This window comes from Cibotium barometz, chromosome 22 (genome assembly GCF_041138505.1).
Source record: "Cibotium barometz isolate CiBa-2024 chromosome 22, ASM4113850v1, whole genome shotgun sequence".
Lineage (NCBI taxonomy): Eukaryota > Viridiplantae > Streptophyta > Polypodiopsida > Cyatheales > Cibotiaceae > Cibotium > Cibotium barometz.
The window spans coordinates 34802734-34826514 of record NC_141067.1 but is presented as its reverse complement, the minus strand read 5'-3'; the positions used below and the strand labels follow the sequence as shown (position 1 = coordinate 34826514).

The window sequence follows — 23781 nt, the reverse complement described above, 5'->3', positions numbered from 1 at the left end:
GAGCAAGGGAGTCTAGAGATGACTGGCTCATTGAGCCGGACATGCCTGGACCATCCAATGCCCAGTCCTCAAAGCCATCCATAGATGATTTACTTCTTGTAGATCTAAATTTGGAAAGGGATAGGAAAGGCAAGAGCAAAATGGATCAGGGGGTTGAGAACCAATGGGAGTTTGTACGACAAATTCCAGTGACAAAGGTCTTACAGGATGACCCACTTCAAGAGGTCTATAAGGACTCGTTAGTGGGATATTATGCCACGACTAGATTGCCACAGCTAGATCTTCCTCTAGCTCATGTGGTGATAGTTGAGAAGCTTGCAGGACACATGAACAGAATAATTGATAAATGGGCCAATGAATACCGAACCTTAGATTGGAAAGAGATTCGAGAACTCACATGGAAAGGACAACCATTATTCATGGAAGTGTTCAATACAGCCAAACCAGGAGAGACAGCCTTTCTTGGAGAAACTGTTGCTCCCCCCCTACGAGAGTTCACTAGAGAGGGACCTTCAACATCCAAGTGGACCACTGCTAGTAGCCCAACTCTAGCACCAAGATATCGTCCTACACCAAATGTGCGACCACCGGTCACACCATAACAACATCTTTCTCACTATGACAATCGGAGGAGAGGGGAGCCAACTCGGCCTCCCATTAATGCACCTCCTGAAATGCGGGTGACAAGATCTTTGGAGGGGTTTGGTGAGGCTGGTAATAGGGGACCCACACCAATTTTGGAAACATGTGGACCATCTTTTCAAAGAGAGGAACAATTCCCATTGAGAGTGAGAGGCCGTAGGCCCTATGATGAGTATTCAAGACAAGGCCATCAACTCTTCGGAAACTGGTAAAGAAGTATGAAGGGTCGGGAGATCCATACGACCATGTAGCAGCATTTAGGCAAGCAGTTCAAGCTGAGCAAGTGGCTGATAAGCATACTCAAATTGAAGGATTTGGACTCACTCTTGAGGGAAAAGCCCTGGCTTGGTTTCAGGCATTAGAGGCTTCAGACAAATCTTCTTTACAAGTTTTGGAAGAGAGATTCATTGCTGCTTTTTCCTTGATGGGAATTCAACATGACACGGTAGCACACATCTACTCTTTCAAGCAAGGCGAGAATGAGAGTGTTAGAGACTGTGTAAATAGAATGAAGCAGTACATTAATCGTTGCCCAGAGGATGAGAAGCCCGCCCAAAGTCGATTAATTTCTCTCTTCTTAAAAGGACTCAAAAATTCAACACTGCATACACATCTCTATGCAAAGAAGCATACAAATTTCAATGAGTGTTGCCATGATGCTATGGATTTCACCGATAACTTCAAATTCCAAGATGGTTCTGGCCCAGAGGTGAAACCTAGAGATTAGTGGGGTGATGACCAAAGTTCAGGGTCTAGCGCGCTAGTAAATCCAGACCAGATAGCTAACCTAGTACTAAGAAGATTGGGACAGACCTATCGTCCACCCATGCAGCCACAACAACAGCAGCAGAGAATGAGGAGTGTACTTCCTACAGGTCCTCATCTTTGTGGAGCATGTGGTGGTAACCATAAAACAGAGGAATGTAATACCTTTTCTCCTCTAGTCACAAACCAACCCACAAAAAAGTGGTGCCAAGCCTGTGCTTGGAACTTTACCCATACCACACAGGAATGTACTCGCATTGCAAGAATGAGACAGGAACGTGAGCAGCCAAGGGGTGGAGTGGCTCCACAAATGTATCAACAGTATACTAATTTTGAACGTAAGCCACCGATGGCACAAGAGCAAGCACGACCTGTTCTTGGTGCTCAACCTCCTGCTCCTGGGACTGCTCCTGTGAGGGTTGTTGACTACGACAATTCAAATATGTGTAGAGACTTGGTAAACCCAGGCTATGTGGAGGAGGAATATGCATCATATTCATCCAAAGAAAATATCTTTGAAAGCCCCGCATACCAAAACCAAGCACTAGAAACTCAACCCCAGGGGAACAAAACTCTTTAATGTTGCTAGGCGGCTACCAACCTAGGACTCCAGGCCCCTCAGGTCAATGGCAGCCAAGGAAAGTAGAGGCCAAACCAATGGGCCCCTGTTATGAGTGCGGAGAACCCCATTGGGCTCGTGATTGTCCACATCGCTCAAGGCAAGCATCTCGATCCAATACAACAGTACAACAGTTTCCACCAATTGAAAGATATTGTCTAGGGTGTTGTGTAGAACACTTCCCAAAAGATTGTCTGCTGAAACCACATGAGGAAGGCGCCTCTCAACCAAAGGTCTCACTCAACCTTGTAGGGGCAGTTCCATCACCACCTTCATCTGAGAATGAGGATGTCGTGCCACTTAGAGTCTTGACTAGATCACAGACACGAAATGCCAAAATACAAACTGATGACACCCCTCGAACTAGGGATGCAAAGACAAATCTAGTGGACAAGACCCTACAGTCCACTAGAAAAAAGACCATTAGGAGGAAAAAGAACCGAAACAAGCGAACTAAAAGTGCATCCACTAGTTCTCAAGAAGCCTCTAAACAAAACATGAGGGATAAAACTGTTACATCCCAAGAAGTGCATAAGGAACATCAACCTCAACCTGGGCCTAGTGCTAAACAAAATGAGGCTAGTACGACTGAGGATAGTTCTGGGGGTTCTGTTTTTGTGGATAAAGTGAATGAGACTCTAGATGCCATCATTGATGCTCATAGAAGTCGCATTGCAGCTTTATCTGAGCTACCCAAGAAGCTTCAAGAATACCCAAACCCTCGTGAAGAAAAGATCAATCTAGCTGTACATCAGCAACTCATTAGGGAAGCTCAGTCAATACTTGAGGGACCACCACCACCTAGGGGCCCAACCTCTCTTAAGCCAACATTAGAAACCATACCAGAAGTGTCATCAAGTCGGGAAATGAAAAGTGAGCTCATTTCACAAGCTCATAGCGAAAGGTCTGCACCAATTGACACCCAATTGAAAGGGGGTAATCTGCCACCACCTAGCCTTGTCTTCCCATGCAATGATGAAGTTATTGATGCTAATGAGGACATGGCAAATGAGATGTGGGCCGCAGTTCATGAGAAAGTTAATGAGAACATGTCTTCTATTAGTTTGCCTCCATTCTCTGAGGTGGATTTTACCAGGGGCACGGAAAACAACTTTGGAAAACCAAGCATCCAGGAGGAAGTCCAAACAATTGTTTCTCCTAGAAGTAAGCAGACAATGAAAACCTTACCATCATATCTGGGAGAATATGAGAACTGTTCTCAAACCTTGAGGATACCCTCCATGCATAAAAGGTTGACAAAGGAGAAGGATATGAGTATGGTGCAAGCTATTTTGACAGCACCAGTGGCTTGTACCTTACCATTGCTTGATTTGATAAAAATTCGACCTGAGTTGTGGAATGATATTGCCACATGTTTGTCAGAGCATGTATTGCTACAAAAGGGTCATCATGAGTGTACTATACACCCCGAGACAAAGCATGTAATGCCAGTTCCTATCAACAAAGTAGGAAAATTTTGTGAGGATTATCAGGGAAATGCTACCCTCCCATTAGAAGTGCGAAAAGTAGCTTCAACTGCAATACTTGATAGTGGTGCAGGAGTGGGCATTGTGACAAGGTCCATTTAGGAAAAGTGGGGCAAACCAGCTATTAGGAGTACCAGGATGCGCTTGCAGCTAGCAGATGGAAGCTTAGAACATCCCCTTGGGCTACTTGAGAACATATTGGTCACCACATGTGGGATTGAATATGAGCACACCTTTGCAGTAGTGGATTTTGGAAAACATCCAAACTACGAAGTGATATTGGATAGACCATTCATGCGACAATTTCAAATGATTCAAGATTGGGGATACAATTATTTGTACCTCCGACATGATTCTGTCATCACAAGGGTCAACCTAAGGAATCACTCATATCGTGATGTAACAAGGTTTCCAATAGATGAGTTTGATTTTGCTTCATCTGAGGGCTCAAGAGTTACATTGTCCGATGGGCGAGAAGATCTGTGGATGTGTGGAGCCTCATGTAGGGATTTCAACACTGAGAGACTTAAGGGTAATCGAAGTGTATCAGACGAGGCATACATTCCACAACCCTTCCCTGAGCATTTAATTGATCCATTATAATGGAGTCATGTCCTTGCAACATTATCGACATGTGCTTTACCGAAGCCAATTCAATTTTGTGACTCAGATGGATATGATATTATTCCTATACGAATGGTACAACCACGTGCCCTTCTAGATGATATGTACTATAGAGATACATCCACAATAGCTATGCATGTCGAGGAAGTCTCAGTAGAGGACTTAACACTCGAATCTGCTAATGATGCTGATAAGGAAGATGGATGGGACTCTGATTTTAATAATGATGTGACAATCCCTGAGGAAGAGTTAGGAAAGGCACGTCTACTCTTGAGAGAAGGGAGGTTCAAGTAGAGATCCCTCGAAGCCGACCTAAACGTAAATATTGTAAGAGCCATAAGAGAATCAGTAGACAAGATGAGCGAGAACAACGTGAGAGACTACAAAAAGAAAAGGAGGAGTCTAAGAGTGAAAACTCTCGACTACCACCTCACTTCTCAGGAAAGAACGGATATCTATACTATGTCCAAGCACAAGATAGTATCAAAGACCAAGTCAAACGATCAGATGGATTCCAAGCAGGGGAAAAGCTATCAACTGTTAGCAAAAATTGTAAAAAAACGAAGCAACAAAAACCAAAACTCAAGTCTAAAACCGATTCAAAAAAGAGTGTGGGAAGTGCAAAGACAACGGTTGAACAAAAAAATCCGATGCAAGATGGCAAAGGAGAGCTCAAAACCGCATGGTCTTCAATGAGTGAAGACTCAAGTGGAAAAGAACAAGGTCTCAATGTTCCTCCCAATTTCACACAGTACACTCTTCAAGATCGGAAGATTGTTCTTCAACAGCCCATGCGACAAAAACCGAGCATGCCAGGGATTTCATACGATGGTCCAGAAGATGCAAAAAAGATTGATATTGCTAAGCTAGGAGAAGAGCCTCGCTATGTGTCGATTGCCACAGACTTGTCCTTAGATGAGGAGAAGTTATTAATTCAAACAATAAAGGAGTATCGCGATGTTTTTGCTTGGAGTTATAAAGACCTCAAAGGAGTTGATCCAAGCATATGTCAGCATACAATACCATTGCGAGAGGATGCAAAACCCTCCAAGCAACGTCCTTATACTTACAATGAAAACTTTGCACACGCTCTTAGAGTATCTGTGGGGATGCGTACACATTCAAACGACCATATGCTGATATCAACTCAAGCTGACCTCGTTCCAGACAGGCTTGCACAACAGCCCAAATCAAATCCGTCCACCCTATACACCTGGCAAGGCATTCCACGGCCAAGTTTTCATTCACACCATGCACACGTATGTACACGAGCCATAAAAACCTCTCAGAAAAACGCTAGTGCTTGAAACCAAGCAAGGGCCTTTCCCTCAAGAGTGAGCCCAAATCCTTCAATTTGCGTATGCTTGTCAGCACTTGCTCAGCTCAAACTGCTTGCCTAAATGTTGCTACATGGTCATATGGATCTCCCGACCCTTCGTACTTCTTTACCAGTTTTTTAAGAGTTGATGGCCTTACTCGTCTTGAATACTCATCATCGGGCCTACGGCCTCTCACTCTCAGTGGTTCCTCTCTTTGGGTGGTAAGGTGGTCCATATGCATCCCAAATTGGTGTGGGTCCCCTATTACCTGCATCACCAACCCCCTCCAAAGATCTTGTTCCCCGCATTTCAGGAGGTGCATTTATGGGAGGCCGAGTTGACTCCCCTACCCTCCGATTGTCATAGTGAGAGAAACATTGTTGTGGTTCGATCTATGGTCGCAGTTTTGGTGAAGGATAATATCTTGGTGCTAGAGTTGGGCTACTTGCAGTGGTCCACTTTGATGTTGAGGGTCCCTCCCTAGTGAACTCTCGTCGGGGAGGAGCAACTGTTTCTCCAAGAAAGGCTGTCTCTCCTAGTTTAGCTATATTAGTTGAGAACACTTCCATGAATAATGGTTGTCCTCTCCACGTGAGCTCACGAATCTCCTTCCAATCTAAGGTTCGGTATTCATTGGCCCATTAAGTCAATATTAGATAATTTGGGAAAAATCTCACACTTTGGGAATCAACTTTTCAATATAGTTTTAGCCATATCTTGAGCATACTAACTCCAAATTTGTCGGAGATTTTAGATTTAGATTCTACTCTTAAAGATCTTTCCAATGATACATGTCACATGAGAGGGTTTTTGATAAAATCTTGGATAAGTTCACCATGATCCCATTTTTTAAATGGGAATGGGATTTTTCCCAAATTATCTAATATGGTCTTCATTTATCAAAACGATTCGATTCATGTATCCTGCAAGCTTCTCGACTACCACCACAAGTGCTAGAGGAAGATCTAGCTCTAGCAATCTAGTTGTTGTGGCATAATATCCTTCTAAAGAGTCCTATAGACCTCTGGAAGTGGGTCATCCTGAAAGACCTTTGTCATCACTGGAATTTGTCGTACAAACTGCCATCGGTTCTCAGCCCCCTGATCCATTTTGCTCTTGCCTTTCCTGTCCCTTTCCAAATTTAGATCTACAAAAAGTAAATCATCTATGGATGTCTTTGAAGACTGGGCATTGGATGGTCCAAGCATGTCCAGCTCAATGAGCCAATCATCTCTAGACTCCCTTGCTCTGGAAGGCTTTGATAAGTCTACGAACTCTCTTAGAGAGCCCCCCTAGTTTGTCTACATTCTCTGGATGATAGCTGTCTTTGTAGCGAACACCATCTCCACCCATGTACATGTTACCCTGGTCGTTGACTAGAGGTGCTCTATCAAGTTTTGAGAAAAAGTCCGCAATCTTAACGAGATACCATTGTTGTGGATCCCTAAAGATCTCAGCTCCTTGAGCATTCGTGTAGACATATTGAAGTCTCACATTGAGTGGTAACCCCATGGTGTCGGCTTCAAATGGATTAAAAGATCTTGTGGGTGTCTTATTGGGGCTAAGGGATGACCATTGGACGGCCCTAGATTGTCCATAGACAATGAGCTAGTTGTCCTGGAAAGGGTATCAGATTGGGATTCGAAAAAGGTTTCAGAAATATCTGCTAAATTGCCTACCGATTGGGTCCCACTTTCCTGCATAGGTACTCTAGAAGGTGCCGTAGACCCTATGGCAGTGTCTATATGATGTCCCGACCACAAGTGCATAAGGTCAAATTTTAAGGTTTTTTTCTTTTCCCAAAAAAATCCAAAAATTTTCAAGTTGGCTCAAACTTTGCCAGAACCCATTTTGAACCCCCTCGAACACATTAGGCCAAAAAAATAGCTTATTTTTCAGGATCGAAAATCGCCTAAAATTTACCAGTTTCCCATACTGACTCACTATGGGAAAATGGTTCTGGGACCGAAATTTCGACGATGGGTATTTTCTAACTCCTCTTGAAAAGTTAGATAACCTCCGGTAGAAAATGAAAAATTTTCCAGACTTTTTTTTTGGGCACCCCCTTTTCCGGTGCAGTGGCGGTCTTTATGGTGCGGAGTGTGGGTCTCTCTGCGTGGTGCACTGTTCACTCTGCGCGGTGCACTGTTCACGCACAGTCGCCTTCTTTTATTATTATTATTTTTTCTTTTTTAAAGTGTGTGTGCAGTGAACTCAATGCTTGTGCAGTTGTGAGATTTGCAGCGAATTCAATGCGTGTGCAGCTATGAGATTTGCAGCAAATTCGAAATGTTTAATCTTCATGTGTGTACAGATTTGAGTTTCTCTATAGGTGCAGGTTTAACAGAGAACTAAAATGCAGGTTTAGTAGAGAACTAAAATGCATAAAATTAAAGATGCAGAAAACTAAACTAAGCTAAGAACAGAAAATGAAATGAACATGCAGAAAATTGAAACTGTAAAAATTAACCTCAGACAGCAAAAATTAGAATGACAGAAATGCAAAAACAGGCCTCTCTCTTTTGCACACAAATTGAACTTGGCAGGTTTAGCGCCTACCTCCAATCCTTCCTGTGTATTGAATCCTTGTCGTGACCAAGGGAGAGGCGTAGCTTAGCCAATCGCACTCAAATTGCAAGACAATAAAGAGAATCTAACAAAAGATTAGTCTTAAATAAGTACCAAAATTAGTCCCAAAGCCTGCTCTCCTATCCAACAGTTTTGCAACCGATTGGAGCTTAACAAGGAGTGGTAGTGTGTGTATGGTGCTCAACTAATGTAGGCACTCTTTGTGAGATCCCCCTGTTCCCACCGAGCAACGGATTCGGGTACTAGCAGCGGAAGTAGCACTTCTCGCACGGGACAGGGGTCCCACATTCGGGGCCTCGTCCACGGATATCCGGACAAGAGACTAATCCGTCGGTTTTTCCAAAACCGAACCCGGAAAAAACTTCCCTTACCCGGAAAGCACGGGCGATTCCACCAGGATAATTTTTTTTACTCTAACGTAGTCAAGATCATTACTGATCACGCTGATCCAACTGCACCTATAAAGATACTCGGTCGGATCAAGGAAGAAACTTGCACTTGGATCGTTGGGATCAACACTTTTTTTCCCATCAAGAGGCACAGCCGTTGATTCCTATCCATAGAACAATTACTATCCGGGACTTACTTCATCTATCGTAATAACAGAAATTGAGTCTCGGTTTACGGATCCATCAGTCCAGCCTAACCCCATCCGATCCCATGGGTTAGCCAACCGCCCAACCACTGTAGTGATGGGATCCAATTTGGAATTTGGTTAGGTTTTGTCCCGGGTACCAAGGAAAAGAGTTCCAAGGCCCCCTAGCCGGAATTTCATGCAAACATAAAACTAGCCACACCACTTACACACCCAATATGAAAATTGCCTTTTTCTTAGCATCAGCTAACTTTAAAACAATCCTTTAATGAAACCATAGTACCACTGATCACAATCTCCCAATTTATCCAGTTGATTCATAATTTCCCATCATTCCTTCATCAGAGTATCTATGGCATCATTGGCAACTAGAACGCTCACCACCTGTCCACACAGAGGCCGTTTCCATAGTTCCTAGCCCATAATACTCGGCAATATAATCACTTCTCAAGATGGACTCTCGTTGAAGATCAGCAAGATCAACCAACAGATCCATATAAAAGAGCCATGGACTCATCCGTTGAGGACCAGCAAGGTCAGTCAACCAGATCCATGCCCGGTTTCACAAAACAACTCTTACTCCTTGTTCCAATATCTTCCTCGACGCACGCGTGGGTATCCTAGGCGACCCAGAGCCCGAGCACCGTATGGTCAGCACCCTCTAGGATCCTTCGCAGGTGACCTAGCGCTTCACTCATAGGCCGCTTCCTTGGTCCCTCATCCATCGTACCGGAAGCTCACCATTTTAATCGAACCGAGGCTGGTCAAGACCTCGGTCGACCTTGCTACGCGAGACGTCCTCCATTGACTCTCTGTCAGCAGTTGCAACTTTATCAGTTAGGTCTCCACGACCTTAATCACAAGATGGTCAAAATGCTTCCCCAGCATTCTTGACATAAAACAGCCATTTACAAACAGCATTTACAAACAGTTTACAAATACAGTTTCTATATTAACTCTCATTTTTCCACATTATCCCTCATTAATCCACATTACTTATTCCACATTCCATGTATATGTGTACTCATCCAATCACCTCCTTTTCCATCTCTTCACTTCAGATTCCTTCACATCACATATCATATATTCACATCCATATCCACATCCATACATCCACATCCACATCCACATTCACATCCATACATCCACATCTACATGCTTATCTCCATTTTCACATCCTCATTTATACATCCACATCCCATATCCACATTCATACATACACATCCATACATCCACATCTACATCCACATACATACATACATCCACATCCACATTCCACATTCACATCTATACATCCACATCTACATTCACATTCACATACATCCACATCCACATTCCCATACATCCACATCTATACATCCACATTCCACATTCACATCTACATTCACATTCACATACATCCACATCTACATTCACATTCACATACATCCACATCCCCATTCCCATTCACATCTATACATCCACATCTACATCCACATACATACATACATCCACATCCACATTCCACATTCACATCTATACATCCACATCTATATCCACATTCACATACATCCACATCCACATTTCCATTCACATCTATACATCCACATCCATTCACATCTATACATCCACATCTACATCCACATTTACATCTATGCATATACATCTTCATGCATATATCCATTTTCATGTTCATACATCCACACTCCCATCTCCATATCCACACATCCACATACATACATCCATTTTCACATTCCCATTTATATAACCCCATATACCTTCACATCTAATCTTTTACATCACATCCGTTCTCGCCCTATCACAACCCATATACATCTTATCCTATCACATACACTTCTTACCTCATCCCCCCATACACATCTTAATTCATCTTATCACATCCTAACTTATTTCATAAGCATCTTATCACCTCTTATCACACCTCTTATCACATCCTATCACTTTCCATACGCATCTTATCAATTCTTATCATATCTCATACACCTCTTATCACATCTTATCACATTTCATATCTTTTTTTTAAAAAAAGAGAATTCTTTTATTTGATATAAGATTTCTCTACACATTTATTTATACATAAATTTCATTTAAGGAGACTAACACTTTCGAAATTAAAATCAATCTTTTATGCATCTTCTTATGCATGATTTCAATTTGGTAGGGAATTATACTTTTAGAATAAAAGAATTTCTCTTATGCATCGAAGTTAAGCATAAAATCCATTTATGAGGAAAATCATACTTTTAGTATAAAAAGAATATCTTTTATGCATACCTATATGCATGAAATCCAATATGATAAAAGTAACACTTTTGATATAAAAATTTTTCCTTTATGCATACTTCTATGCATGAAAATTAAAAATGATAAAAGTAACACTTTTGATATAAAAATTTTCCTTTATGCATACTTCTATGCATGAAAATTAAAAATGATAAAAGTAACACTTTTGATATAAAAATTTTCTTTTATGCATACTTCTATGCATGAAAAATAAAAATGATAAAAGTAACACTTTTGATATAAAAATTTTCTTTTATGCATACTTTTATGTATGAAATAAAAATGATAAAAGTAACACTTTTGATATAAAAATTTATCCATTATGCATACTTCTATGCATGAAAATAAAAATGGTAAAAATAACACTTTTGATATAAAAATTTATCCTTTATGCATATTTCTATGCATGAAAATAAAAATGGTAAAAATAACACTTTTGATATAAAAAATTATCCTTTATGCATACTTCTATGCATGAAAGTAAAAATGATAAAAGTAACACTTTTGATATAAAAATTTATCCATTATGCATACTTCTATGCACGAAAATAAAAATGGTAAAAATAACACTTTTGATATAAAAATTTATCCTTTATGCATAATATTAAAATTCAATTTCTCCATGATTATAATGAAATTCTTTCAATTAATCTAGGATGATGATTCCTAGAATATGGTAGGAAGTCCTCTTTTTATGCTTTGAATGAAAATTTTTTATGCATAATTTTTATAAAAATTTTGCCATAGCTCCGCTGCTATGACTGATAAATCTCAATTTTTCTAAGGGATAAAGCTTATCATTAAGGAAATAATTAAAATGATTCTCTAATTGGATCCTTAATCCATAATGGATTGAATCATCAATATACATAAACTAAAAGCATAAGAAAAAGCCATTAATTTGGCCTCAAGCATAGCTTAATCTTGGGTTAAGGAAAAGCTTTATGAAAAGCTTGATTTGGATTGAGAATGGGTCATGAGTATGACCATTTCTTGAGTGAGAGAGAGAATTTACATAAGAATCATTAGAATTTAAACATAAATGAAAATTAACTTCAATAGCATTTATTAAATTATGTAACTCTTCACTACTATTCAAACTTCAATAGCATTTAAAAAAAACCATACCAATTAAACTTCTCAAGCTTGAGAGGGGTTGAGAAGAGAGAAACATTGAGAAATTATAGAAAGATGAATATTCACTAATTACCTTACAACTTGCTTGATTCTTTGTTCACGGTAGAGGCCCCCAACCAATCAATTGGTTAAGTATGTTGATGGAGCCACTAATGGGGATTGAAGAAAGAGGGAAGCTCCAAAAACTAGTGAATTATTAAATGAATTCACAGTTTCTGGCTTAGGTGGAGTAGAGTAACGATGCATAAACACTATATATTTTTCAACAAGGAGGAGGCTTCTATTTATAGGAAAAATTGAGCTCCTAACCAAACAAACTGATTCTAGAATTTTCTAAATCAGTTTGGTCAATATTTGACCATTTTTAGGTCAGTTAAGCTAACTTTTTGGAACTAGACTTAAATGAGGAGAGAGGAGAGATGAAATATCTCAATTTTTATGAGTTTAAAACTCATTCAAGCATGTGAAATATGCACCTCCTTTAAAGAACTCCCTTTCCTTACATATGTCATATTTTTAATATTGCTCATAGTTTTTTACTAATAAACCTTGTACATTTTCAACTCTTCATCTTATGTGAAATATGCACCTCCTTTAAAGAACTCCCCTTCCTTACATATGTCATACTTTTAATATTGCTCATAATTTTTTTACTAATAAACCTTGTACATTTTCAACTCTTCATCTTATGTGAAATATGCACCTCCTTTAAAGAACTCCCCTTCCTTACATATGTCATACTTTTAATATTGCTCATAATTTTTTTACTAATAAACCTTGTACATTTTCAACTCTTCATCTTATGTGAAATATGCACCTCCTTTAAAGAACTCCTCTTCCTTACATATGTCATACTTTTAATATTGCTCATAATTTTTTACTAATAAACCTTGTACATTTTCAACTCTTCTCCTCATGTGAGCATTTACTCATTTTTGGGTATTTTCTTTTTACAAGTTGGATTTATCTCCTCTCTACACATGGATTGATGCTATTGGTCCATAGGAACCTTAATTGGACCATAGTCTAAAGATTTCTGAAAATCTAGACCCTTAGGCTAAGGTTCTTTATAGCTATTTTCAATTAATTCCAATTGCACATTGGAAAATTCTTTTTGAATTTCTGTTTCAGGGAAACTCATCTGAATTAGAAGAGATATTTTTCTATCCAAAAATATTCAAAATCTGAATATTCTCTCTCTAGAATATTTTTCTCTCTCTAGGCTAAAACAGATAGAAACAAGGTCTTTATATTTCTGAAGCGGGATTGATTACAGGGAAAGATACTAGACATCAAAAAGGGGGTGGGGGAGGAATCTTACACTCTTTCCTCGGCAGTGGCGCCATTGAAGAGCGGTTCTCTCTACCGTGCAATATAGTGCTCATAGAGTACTACCGATCAACAAATGTGTTGAGAAACACAATGTCAATTCGAGGACTCGACCCGATTAGTGCATGAAGGCTTATCCCTTGCGGGAGAGCTCACATACACGAACCACCACTTGACGATTCAACCATTCAACACCTCAGTCAATCTCTCAATCTATTAAACCCACTACACTAATCAAGAGAACAAACAATGCATGGCAATCTCTTAATCCCATTAAAACATTGATTAAATCTTAGCTTTCCCTAATGCCAGCAAATCCATAAGCATGCATCTACTAACCCACAAGCTTAAGCAAGCATAGAATGTAACATTCACAAACCCACAAGCTCATAGAGAGAGTCTATCCATGAATAAATCATTGCCAATGAAGTGGGCAAGAGCTTGCATCAATGGAGACTACACACACACACACACTACAAGCATGCAACATATTCAAGAGAAAGAAAGAAGCATTCAACTAATCACAGATTAATCTACTTCAATGACGCTAAAACAGATTAAGAGAATGAAGTGGGGCTATACTCATTGGAGCTTGATGCTCATTAGAGTACAATAGAGAGAGTTAGAGAGTTGCCATAGCTTGAGAGCTCAAGAGCTTCACTCAATAGCTTATGAAAATGGCCAAAAAATGTCCCCTTTATGTAGCTAACATCTCTTTTATAGAGATGTCACTAACCCTAACCCTAGGCCTCTTGCACACATGGGCGGACAACCCCATAAGTGAGCCTTGCTTAATACACTTTGAACTCTCATTTAGAACCCACATTGGCCTAAAGCGATTTACATTGCACTTTGGCACAAAAATATGGAAAAATTATGTGTGTCTTTATGTTCCCATGGCTACAATCCCGCTCTCTCTCATTAATTGCTTCCGGCCTCCTTCCATAATCCGTGTTCCCGTGAGTGTTCCCGTGGAATAGGGTCACATCTCAGTTTGGTGCACCCATTAAACAACCCTTCACTAGAATGAGTGTGCTAACAACTCTTGCTACAAGACCAACTACAACTAATTCCCACGTGACTAGAGCACCTATTGGGGTGCCAGTAGGGCACATGCCTTACATAGCACAACTACACCTACTGGGGTTTAGACCAATGCATGCTCATGTAGTGCCACATGTTGCACCTCCAGCTACCTCTATCATTGCTCCTGTTATGCCTGCATTAGCTCTACCCCCACAGACCGAGTTGCTTTTGTACAGGCCCTAGGAAGAGCTATAGCAGAAAACATAGCACTATGACAGGTCAACAGAGCCATGGGAAAGCCAACTAGATAACCAAGATAACTCATAAGTTCACTGGAGATGGTAATCCTAGGATACATTTGGAAGTATTTGATCAAGTGGTTGAGGCCCTAGGAGAATGAAATGAGGATTTCAAGACAAATGCCTTTAGTTTAACATTAGACGGTAAGGGTGGGGTTGGTATAGAACTCTAAGCATCGAGGAACGCTTGAACTTCACCACTCTTAGGAGATTGTTCTTGAAGCAATTTCTGCGTTAAGGAATCTTATGGGGTGTAGTTTCATAGCTACACATAACCAAGAGGGAAGAAGAGGAATTGGTTAGAGATTTCATTAGCCATATCAAGCATTTGAACTCTCGTTGCCTTCTGCATGAACACTATCCGAATAATCAATTGTTGGATAGATTCATCCACAACAGGCTTAAGCATGAAGTGATCTATAATGGATTAGTCATTAGAGGTATAACTACATGGGATGAAGTCACAACAAATGCCATCCAACTAGAGAATAATCTCATGGTTGGTCAAAGGAGCTAAAGCATCAGATTCTAAATCTATTGCTTCCAGAGTCATGGGACATAGGACTTACACAATTAAACCCCTTTCTAAAGGCAACACTTTAGTGGAGATGAATTTGACAAATTTCATATGTTATGTTTTAAACTTCTCTCAGGAAGATTCTTCCCCCTCAAAATCTATTACCGGACTCACGAGATGGGTCTCATTAAATGCTCTGTATGCTAGGTATGAAGGATTATACAAAAATACATGCATGCCCTAATGATTGCATGCTATTTAGAGGGGTGAATAAAGATGCAACACAATGTTTAAAATGTGGAGAGAGTGACTATAGGGATTATTTTCAAGGAGACAAAATTCTTTGAAAGGTTTTTAGACACTTCCCTATCATTCCTTAGTCAGCACGTGTTTAAATGTAAGGGGATTGCAGAACTCATGACATGGCATGCTACTTATCGCTTAGCTAATTCACCAAACATGGCAACATGTAGAGCATCAATGGCAAGAGTTTAAAGATGAGCCCCATAACTTACATCTTGCCTTGGGCATGGATGGTGTTAACGCATTCAGCTTCAAGTCCACATCATGGTCTTCTTGGCCTATTGTATTGGTGAATTACAACCTCCCTCCATGGGTGGAAATAAAGAAAGGTCTTATCATGCTTGCTCTCCATGTACCATGCAAGTATAAGGTGGCAAACATGGATGTGTATTTCGAGTCTTTGATCGAGGAGCTTGAGACACTATGGTGAGGTATCAAAGTGCCTGATATCTCAAGGCCAACAAATAGGCACGAGGTGGAGGTGAAAGGAGTTTTTGCTTTGGATGATGCATGACTATCCCAAGTTCTCAAAGTGCTCAGGTACATACTTGAACTGGATAACTTTACACTACAAGAGCTTGAGGACATACCGACGCCAAAATACCGACGCAAATGTCGAACGTCGGTATGTCCGTCGTCATGTTGGAGGAGACAAGCATGGCGGGGTTTTTTTAAATTTTCGTGTCCCGTCGCGTATACCGACGCTTATACCGACGCTTATTCCGACGTCTATACCGACGCATATTCCGTAGCATATACCGACGTATATTCCGACGCATATTCCGTAGCATATACCGGCGCTCGTAAGTTTTTCACAGCCGAGAGCCTATTTTCTGGTTTTTTCGCAGAAGAAGCGCAAGTGGAAGCGAATTAAGGTGCTTTCTCTCCCTCTTCTCTTTCTCTCTCTCTCCTCTTTTTTCCTCTCTCCTCTTTTCTCCTTCTTTCTTCTTTTCTCCTCTTCTCCTTCTCCTAACATGTTATTGCAATTGCTTTTAGTTTTTAATTCAAGAATTAGGACGTTTAGGGTTTTGTGTTTTTTTGGCTCTCTATGCATGTTGAGAGCTCTCTATGTATGCATAGATCTCCTAATGCATGCATAGAGATTTTAGGGTTTTGTATTAGTTCTTTTTCTTGTGTTTAATTTACTAATTAGTTTGTTTAATATTTTGTTTTGCAGCTCTTTCACCTCACCAATCCTCTCCTTCAGCTTTGCAAAAAAGAGGTAGATCCTCTTTCGATTTTTCTAGTTTATGCTATTTTCTATGAATTTTTGCATCCCTGTTTTATGGTTTAGGATTAGTTTTGGGTTCTTGTAAGCTTACACATAGGATTAATTTAATATCTATGCATAAAACCTATAATAAGCTTGCAATCTCTATTATTCATGTACGTAAAACAAGATCATGTTTATTACACCATTGGGTGATGGGATTAAGGGTTAGCATAGTGCATAAGGCATATAGCATAGAGCTTATGCATAGAGCTTATGCATAAGTCTTGCATAGAGCGTATGCAAGAGACTTATGCATAGAGCATATGCATAAGACTTATGCATATGACTTATGCATAGAGTTTATGCATATGGCTTATGCATAGAGCGTACGCATAAGACATGCATATGGCTTATGCATAGAGCTTATGCATAAGGCTTATGCATAGAGCGTGTGCATAAGGCTTATGCATAGAGCGTAATTGCATAGAGCGTGTGCATAAGGCTTATAGCATAGAGCTTATGCATAGAGCTTATGCATAAGTCTTGCATAGAGCGTATGCATAAGACTTATGCATAGAGCGTATGCATAAGACTTATGCATATGGCTTATGCATAGAGCTTATGCATAAGGCTTATGCATAGAGCGTGTGCATAAGGCTTATGCATAGAGCGTAATTGCATAGAGCGTAATTGCATAGAGCATGTGCATAAGGCTTATGTGAAAGGGATTGTTGAAATGCAATTGCAAATGCCTTGATTGTGGTTAACAAATGCTTATGCAAATGCCATGGTGAGGGCATTGTGAATTTTTGGTTTGTGTTGGAGCTTTTGGATGATGGATTGAGGCATGAGTCCATGCTTTATTGATGAGTTCTAAATTGTAAAAGGGCATGAGTCATGCTCAATACTTGTAAGCCAACAAACTTGTTCTATCATTTGATATTATCCACATCATTTTGTACCTACACTCACCATTGCAACCACTTCAAGTTTCTATAGAATCTAGCAATGTGTGAGGGTACCTTGGCATTGGTTGGAGAGGCCAAGGGAAGAATGGCTTGAACTCTTTGTGCCGTGATTGCTTGGTAAAGCGGTACGAAGGGGGATTAGGTACACCGGTGTGAAGAAATGGCCTCAACCTTCACCTTGGAGGAAAACTCGGTGAAGGGGTGAGAAGAGCTTGGCCGGGAGATCGACAAGCTTCAACGCGCGTCCTCAACAATCCTCACCATCGACTTTGCGGATGCATTTGGGCAATGGAGCCCCTTTTCCGTCATATTGTGTGGATATTGCAAATGCATATGATCTTTCATGACATTGTGGGATACAAAGAGTATTGCGTACAAGTTTTAAGAAGTTTAGGGTTTAGGGTGAGATTTGGTTCCAATTACAAAGGAGACTCTGGCGGAATTTACAAAACCGTAATTCAGTCCTAGGGTTTTTGGGATTAGGTCCGAGCTTATGGCTTATGCATAAGACTTGTGCATAGAGCGTGTGCATATGGCTTATGCATAAGACTTATGCATAGAGTTCAAGGTAATCATGAATGGGCCACATGCAACTGTACGTAGAGACAAGAGTGGCCTCATCCAAGTGGACTCCACAAAGGTATGGACCGATCAGCAAGATACTTTTGTGCGCCCAGAGCATTGTGAGCAGGTTGTCTTTAAAGCGGATCCAAAAGATCCACGCTGGCTGTTTGTGGTTCAAGTCGCCCCCCGCAGTAAGCAAATTTTTGAAGAATTTGAGCTACAACAAGGTGATGTGGATGCACATGGTAATGGAGAGCAGCAAGAACAAGCCGAGATCAACAATGAAGAGGAGCAAGCAAAGGAAGAGGAGCAACTAGAGCAAGATCCAAATGAAGAGGTGCAAACCAAGGAAGCTGAAAAACAAGTTGAGGAAGAAGACATAGATGATAAAGACATCCTTCATCAAGGGACTTTTAATGATGAGGATGCTGAAATGTACATAGACATAGATCTCTTTGGGGCTACTGATCTTAATGAGGATGATAGAATAGATAACGATTTTTAAAATGATGTATCTCAATGATTATGCAAATAGTTATGACATATTTGTAATGGGTTTATGACATTGAAGGTCCATTCATTGTTTACCATTGTTAATGTTTACCATCATAATCACTACTGTAGGAGCAAGTTGATATAGTTTTACCAATGTTGTTTATCATTGTTAATGTTTATCTTATGGTTCTTTCATTCATTGTTTACCGTGTAATTTTCATTTCGTACAAGTTTGTCATATGGTTTTTTATCCAACAGGCCATGGGTGACTCACCGCCCTACGACTACAGTCCAGATTTCTCATTTAATCCTACACCGCAGGGCATGAGTCCCCAGCAGTTATATGGTTTTCTTTCGTCCATGACTCCAGAGCAGAGAGCCATGGCTCAGAGTTATTGGGGTTCTGGAGCAGGGACATCTGCCTCACCATCTGGCTTCCCGACGCCAGTTCCCACACCCGTGGGTACGACAGCAGCTCCCACACCTCATACCACACAGCCTTCCACTCCTCTTACAGCTCGATCTACCACCTCTTCACATAGACGGCGCTCACGTAGTAGGTCTTCACAGGGGGAGGTTGTTGTGGTGGTAGTGCCACAGATGCTGTGACACCACCACCACGTGAGCATCGTCCTTCGCTCTCATCTGTTGATAGCACACCCATAGGGTCACCTTCCACTCCCTGGGGTGCACATGACCATGACAACAGCAAGATTTACACAATTAGGGATGGGGCACCAATAATGGATAGTGCAGGGAAAGCAATGAAGACACGCATTCGACAATTGTGCACTATACAGTTTCATGACTCTGTCATGACTAAATGGGATCAGCAAGACAAGGGGAAGAAAAATTATATAAACACAAAGATAAAGCAAGAGTTCCAGCCATCTGACCCTATGAATGTCGTCTCTAATGAGTGGATACAGTATACAGCTCGCATTTTGATGGGGCATCGTAGGTCAGAGGCGAGGGACGCATTTAGAGAGGGGAAGGAGAAACCTGTTTGGCTAGATGACAGGGAGTGGGCAGCCATTGCTCAGGAGCTCACCGAGACACCAGACAGGTTTCAACAACAAAGAGAGGCGGCAAGGGCAAGACTCCAAACAATAGGGGCTTCTCATCTCGGGAGTGGTGGTTACGAAACCATGCGCCATGAATTCGTAAGTGTTTGTAGCAATTTTATTTATTTAAATGTATGTTTGTGGACTAAATGTTGATTTCTAAAAGTTATAATTGTTAATCGTGTGTGCAGGAGTTGGCCATGAATCGCCCACCAAGTAGGCGAGAGGAGAAGTACGCTCACAAACATGGCCTTGTGGCCTTGTTTGAGATGCTTGAAGAAGAAGGAGAGACCGTCAATTGGGAGGCATTACCATGATGTAAGATGACCTTCAAACTAATGAAATATGATCAAAACATTCTTGAGTATTAATGTTTAATTTAATTTCTTGTTTGTCGATCAGGAGAATATGCAAACGAGGACGGTTGTTTGTGTGCTCTTTTGTAGACAGAATGGTGCTGTCTGTTGCTGTTGTTGATCCTGCTCATTGCAGGCAGCTAGGCAACAGCCAGGCAGCACTATTCTGCCCAAAAAAAAATTTCTGCTACAGCGTCGGTATATGCCCCGGTACCGACGTCGCTATATTCATTGGTATTTTCGTCGGTATTAACGTCGGTACAAACGCTGGTATAAGCGCCGGTATAGACACCGGTATAGACGTCGGTATAGGTGCCGGCTGTATTGCCTGACAGTTATACCGACGCTGTGGTTCCGGCGCATATACCGGCGCTTATACCGATGACGTGGCTTTTTTACACCCCGTTAAATAGCGCCGGTACAAGCCCCGGTATTAGGCTAACATGTAGTAGTGTTAATCTTTAAACTTAAAACTTTAAGTTTATATCTCTACCTCTCAACCATCTCAATTTTAAAATAGGTTTAGAAACCTCCAGATATCATGCATGTCCAATTTTTGGACCATCACTTGTTTCGGAAAGACCCTCTACTGTAAAGAAGGTGTTGTATGAAAAACATCATCGATTTCTCCCTCCTTCCACATCCCAAGTATGTGCCACATGATGTCTCAGCACTAGTGATGAGAGGTAGAGATTAGTTTGAGGCATGGAGAAGCACTTGTAATCCACCACCCGATGGGATGTTTGGACAATGAATCTTCTTTCGACTTCCATATGGGTGTGAGTTGAAGATCAATAATCTCTTAGATCCCATACATATCTTCAAGAATGTGGCAAGAAATATTTGGGACCATTTGATTTGTAAATGAGATATGCAGGGTACAAGGGATGACTTACAAAACATTGGACGCCTTGAAAGTGTATTGCCAATTGTAAGTGAGAGATACGCAGGGTGCAAGGGTATTAACCAAGAAGAAGTACAATAAGGTGAAAAGTGTGATTGCCTCTTTCCATACACCAACGGGAGTAATGCATTCATTGAAGAGTGCCTTCACAAAGACCAAAAAGAAAGTAGAGGTGCAATTATATGGCCTCAAGACACATGATTGGCACAAGATATTACAGGTATATAAATATTTACTTATTCATTTTCTCTTTATGTGGTACATATTTTGTAGGCTTATATTAGTACTAGCTTCCATTTTTTTCTATGCATAGTTTATTCTTCCAATTGTTTAAAAACAAATCCCATCGTGGGTGGACTACAACCCTTTTTGAGAAGATAGGCTGTAGGGAAAGTAAGAAGAGCAGGGATCCTTTTATGGTGGTTAGCCACTCTTGGAGGGTCATTACATTGAAGGGAGAAGGCATTGTCAAAAGAGTACTCAAACCAAAAGGTTTTTCCAAAAAAAGTACTCATGATTAATTGGCAAGAACCATTGTGTGTGTTGCTCATTTATCAACAAAAGAATGTATGATTGATTTGGCAAGAGCAATTAGCTCGGGGGGTTTGGGCGGGGGACTCATAAAAATGTAAGTGTAGCACGTGGGTTCAACAGAAGGGATTTTTAAAATCTGATTTTTACACATTTTTATATACAAAAGGGTACCATTTAAAGGGGGTATTCACAGGTTGAATAGAAAAAGGGTGCGTTTCAGTCATGAAAAATTCACAGATAAGGGTGTTTTAAAGTAGGCATTGAAGGCACGTGATATAGAGGGTTTACCTATAGTGAACCCCCCGAGGCAATTAGAACCATTGATTTTGATGTGGATGCCCGCTTGTTGAGTGCAGACACATGATGATGATGATAAGAAGCCAAGAAGGGTCGAGTTCATAAACAGGATGTTGTGATAGGAGGGGAGGGACACTTCAACAAGGAGCCATTTTCACATGCTTGAGCTTGTGGGGTAACATGGATTTAGGTGCTATATCCATACCGGTGTTGGCCATGGCCGAAGAGGATGTTATCTTGCTGCTAAGAGAAATGGACAACATCATGGGGAAAACTTATGATACACATAACCCCATCCACGATTCTCTTTTTTATGGGAGAGCATTGCTCCTGCCCATCAAAGACCAAACTTGCTGAGGATGGACGGTGCTGCTGCTCTGCTGATGATAAGATTAAGCCTACAAGAGGGCCCTTGCTCGGTTTGGTTTGGTTTGGTTTGGTTATGTGAAATCCCTGGTCCCATCACGCAATGGATTCGGGGTGCTAGCAGTAGAAGTAGCACTTCTCTGCGGGCCAGAGGTCCCACACTCGGGGCCTCGCCCACCACCGATATCCGGACACGAGACTAATCCGTCGATTTTTCCAAAACCGAACCCGGAAAAACTTCCTTTACCCGAAAAGCATGGGCGATTCCACCAGGATAACTCTTTACTCTAACGTAGTCAAGACCATTACTGATCAAGCTGATCCGACTGCACCTATAAAGATACTCGGTCAGATCAAGGAAGAAACTTGCACTTGGATCATTGGGATCAACGCTTTTTTCCCCATCAAGAGGCACAGCCGTTGATTCCTATCCATAGAACAATTACTATCCGGGATTTACTTTATCTATCGTAATAACAGAATTTGAGACTCGATCATCCAGTCCCATGGGTTAGCCAACCTGCCAACAACCACTGTAGTGATGGGATCCAATTAGGAATTTGGTTAGGTTTTGTCCCGAGTACCAGGGAAAAGAGTTCCCAGGCCCCCTAGCCGGAAGTTCAAGCAAACTTAAACTAGTCACACCACTTACGCACCCAATATGAAATTGCCTTTTTCTCAACATCAGCTAACTTTAAACAATCCTTTAATGAACCATTATTTCATTTGATCACTATCCTCAATATCTCTGGTTGAATCCATATTTCTAATCAATCATTCATGGGTATACTTATGGCATCATTGGCAACCAGAACGCTCACCACCTATTCACTCATCAGGGGCCTTTTCAATAGTTCCTAGCTCATAGTACCCGACAATATTTTCACATATAAAAATCAAGATGGAATTCTCGTTAAGATCAGCAAGATCAATCAACAGATCCATATAAGAGAGCCATGGACTCATCTATTGAGGACCAGCAAGGTCAATCAACCAGATCCATGCCCGGTTTCAGAAAACAACTCTTACTCCTTGTTCTAATATCTTCTACGACGCACATGTGGGTATCTTCGGTGACCTAGAGCCCGAGCACCGTATGATCAACACCCTCTAGGATCCTTCGCAGGTGACCTAGCGCTTCACTCATAGGCCGCTTTCTTGGTCTCTCATCCACCGTATCGGAAGCTCACCATTTAAATCGAACCGAGGCTGGTCAAGACCTCGGTCGACCTTGCTACGCGAGACATCCTCCATTGACTCTCCGTTAGCCGTTGCAACTTTATCAGTTAGATCTCCATGAACTTAATCCATAAGACGATCAAAATGCTTCCCCAGCATTCTTGACATAAAACAGTCATTTACAAATAGTCACAAAATATAGTTTTTATATCAAACTCTCGTCTTTCCACATTATCCGTCCTCAGTCCACATTCCATTCATATATGTACTCATTCTCATCCATTCACTCATATCGACGACACATTAT

General features: G+C 40.9%; 1 protein-coding gene across 1 annotated transcript; it reads left to right on the top strand.

Moving 5' to 3' along the window:
* The first annotated feature begins 19507 nt into the window (after positions 1–19507).
* LOC147626569 (uncharacterized) lies at positions 19508–20184 on the top strand. Its single transcript, XM_086816957.1, has 2 exons — positions 19508–19937; positions 20030–20184. The coding sequence occupies exons 1-2, from the start codon at positions 19518–19520 to the stop codon at positions 20153–20155; spliced, it is 546 nt and encodes a 181-aa protein (XP_086673083.1). The 5' UTR covers positions 19508–19517; the 3' UTR covers positions 20156–20184.
* The last annotated feature ends 3597 nt before the right edge of the window (positions 20185–23781 follow it).

What these genes read in the sequence shown, in the direction of transcription:
- LOC147626569 (XM_086816957.1), top strand. Translation starts at nt 19,518, where the DNA reads ATGGATAGTGCAGGGAAAGCAATGAAGACACGCATTCGACAATTGTGC. An exon ending in AAACCATGCGCCATGAATTC is followed by an intron (nt 19,938 to 20,029) that starts GTAAGTGTTTGT and finishes TCGTGTGTGCAG; the next exon opens with GAGTTGGCCATGAATCGCCC.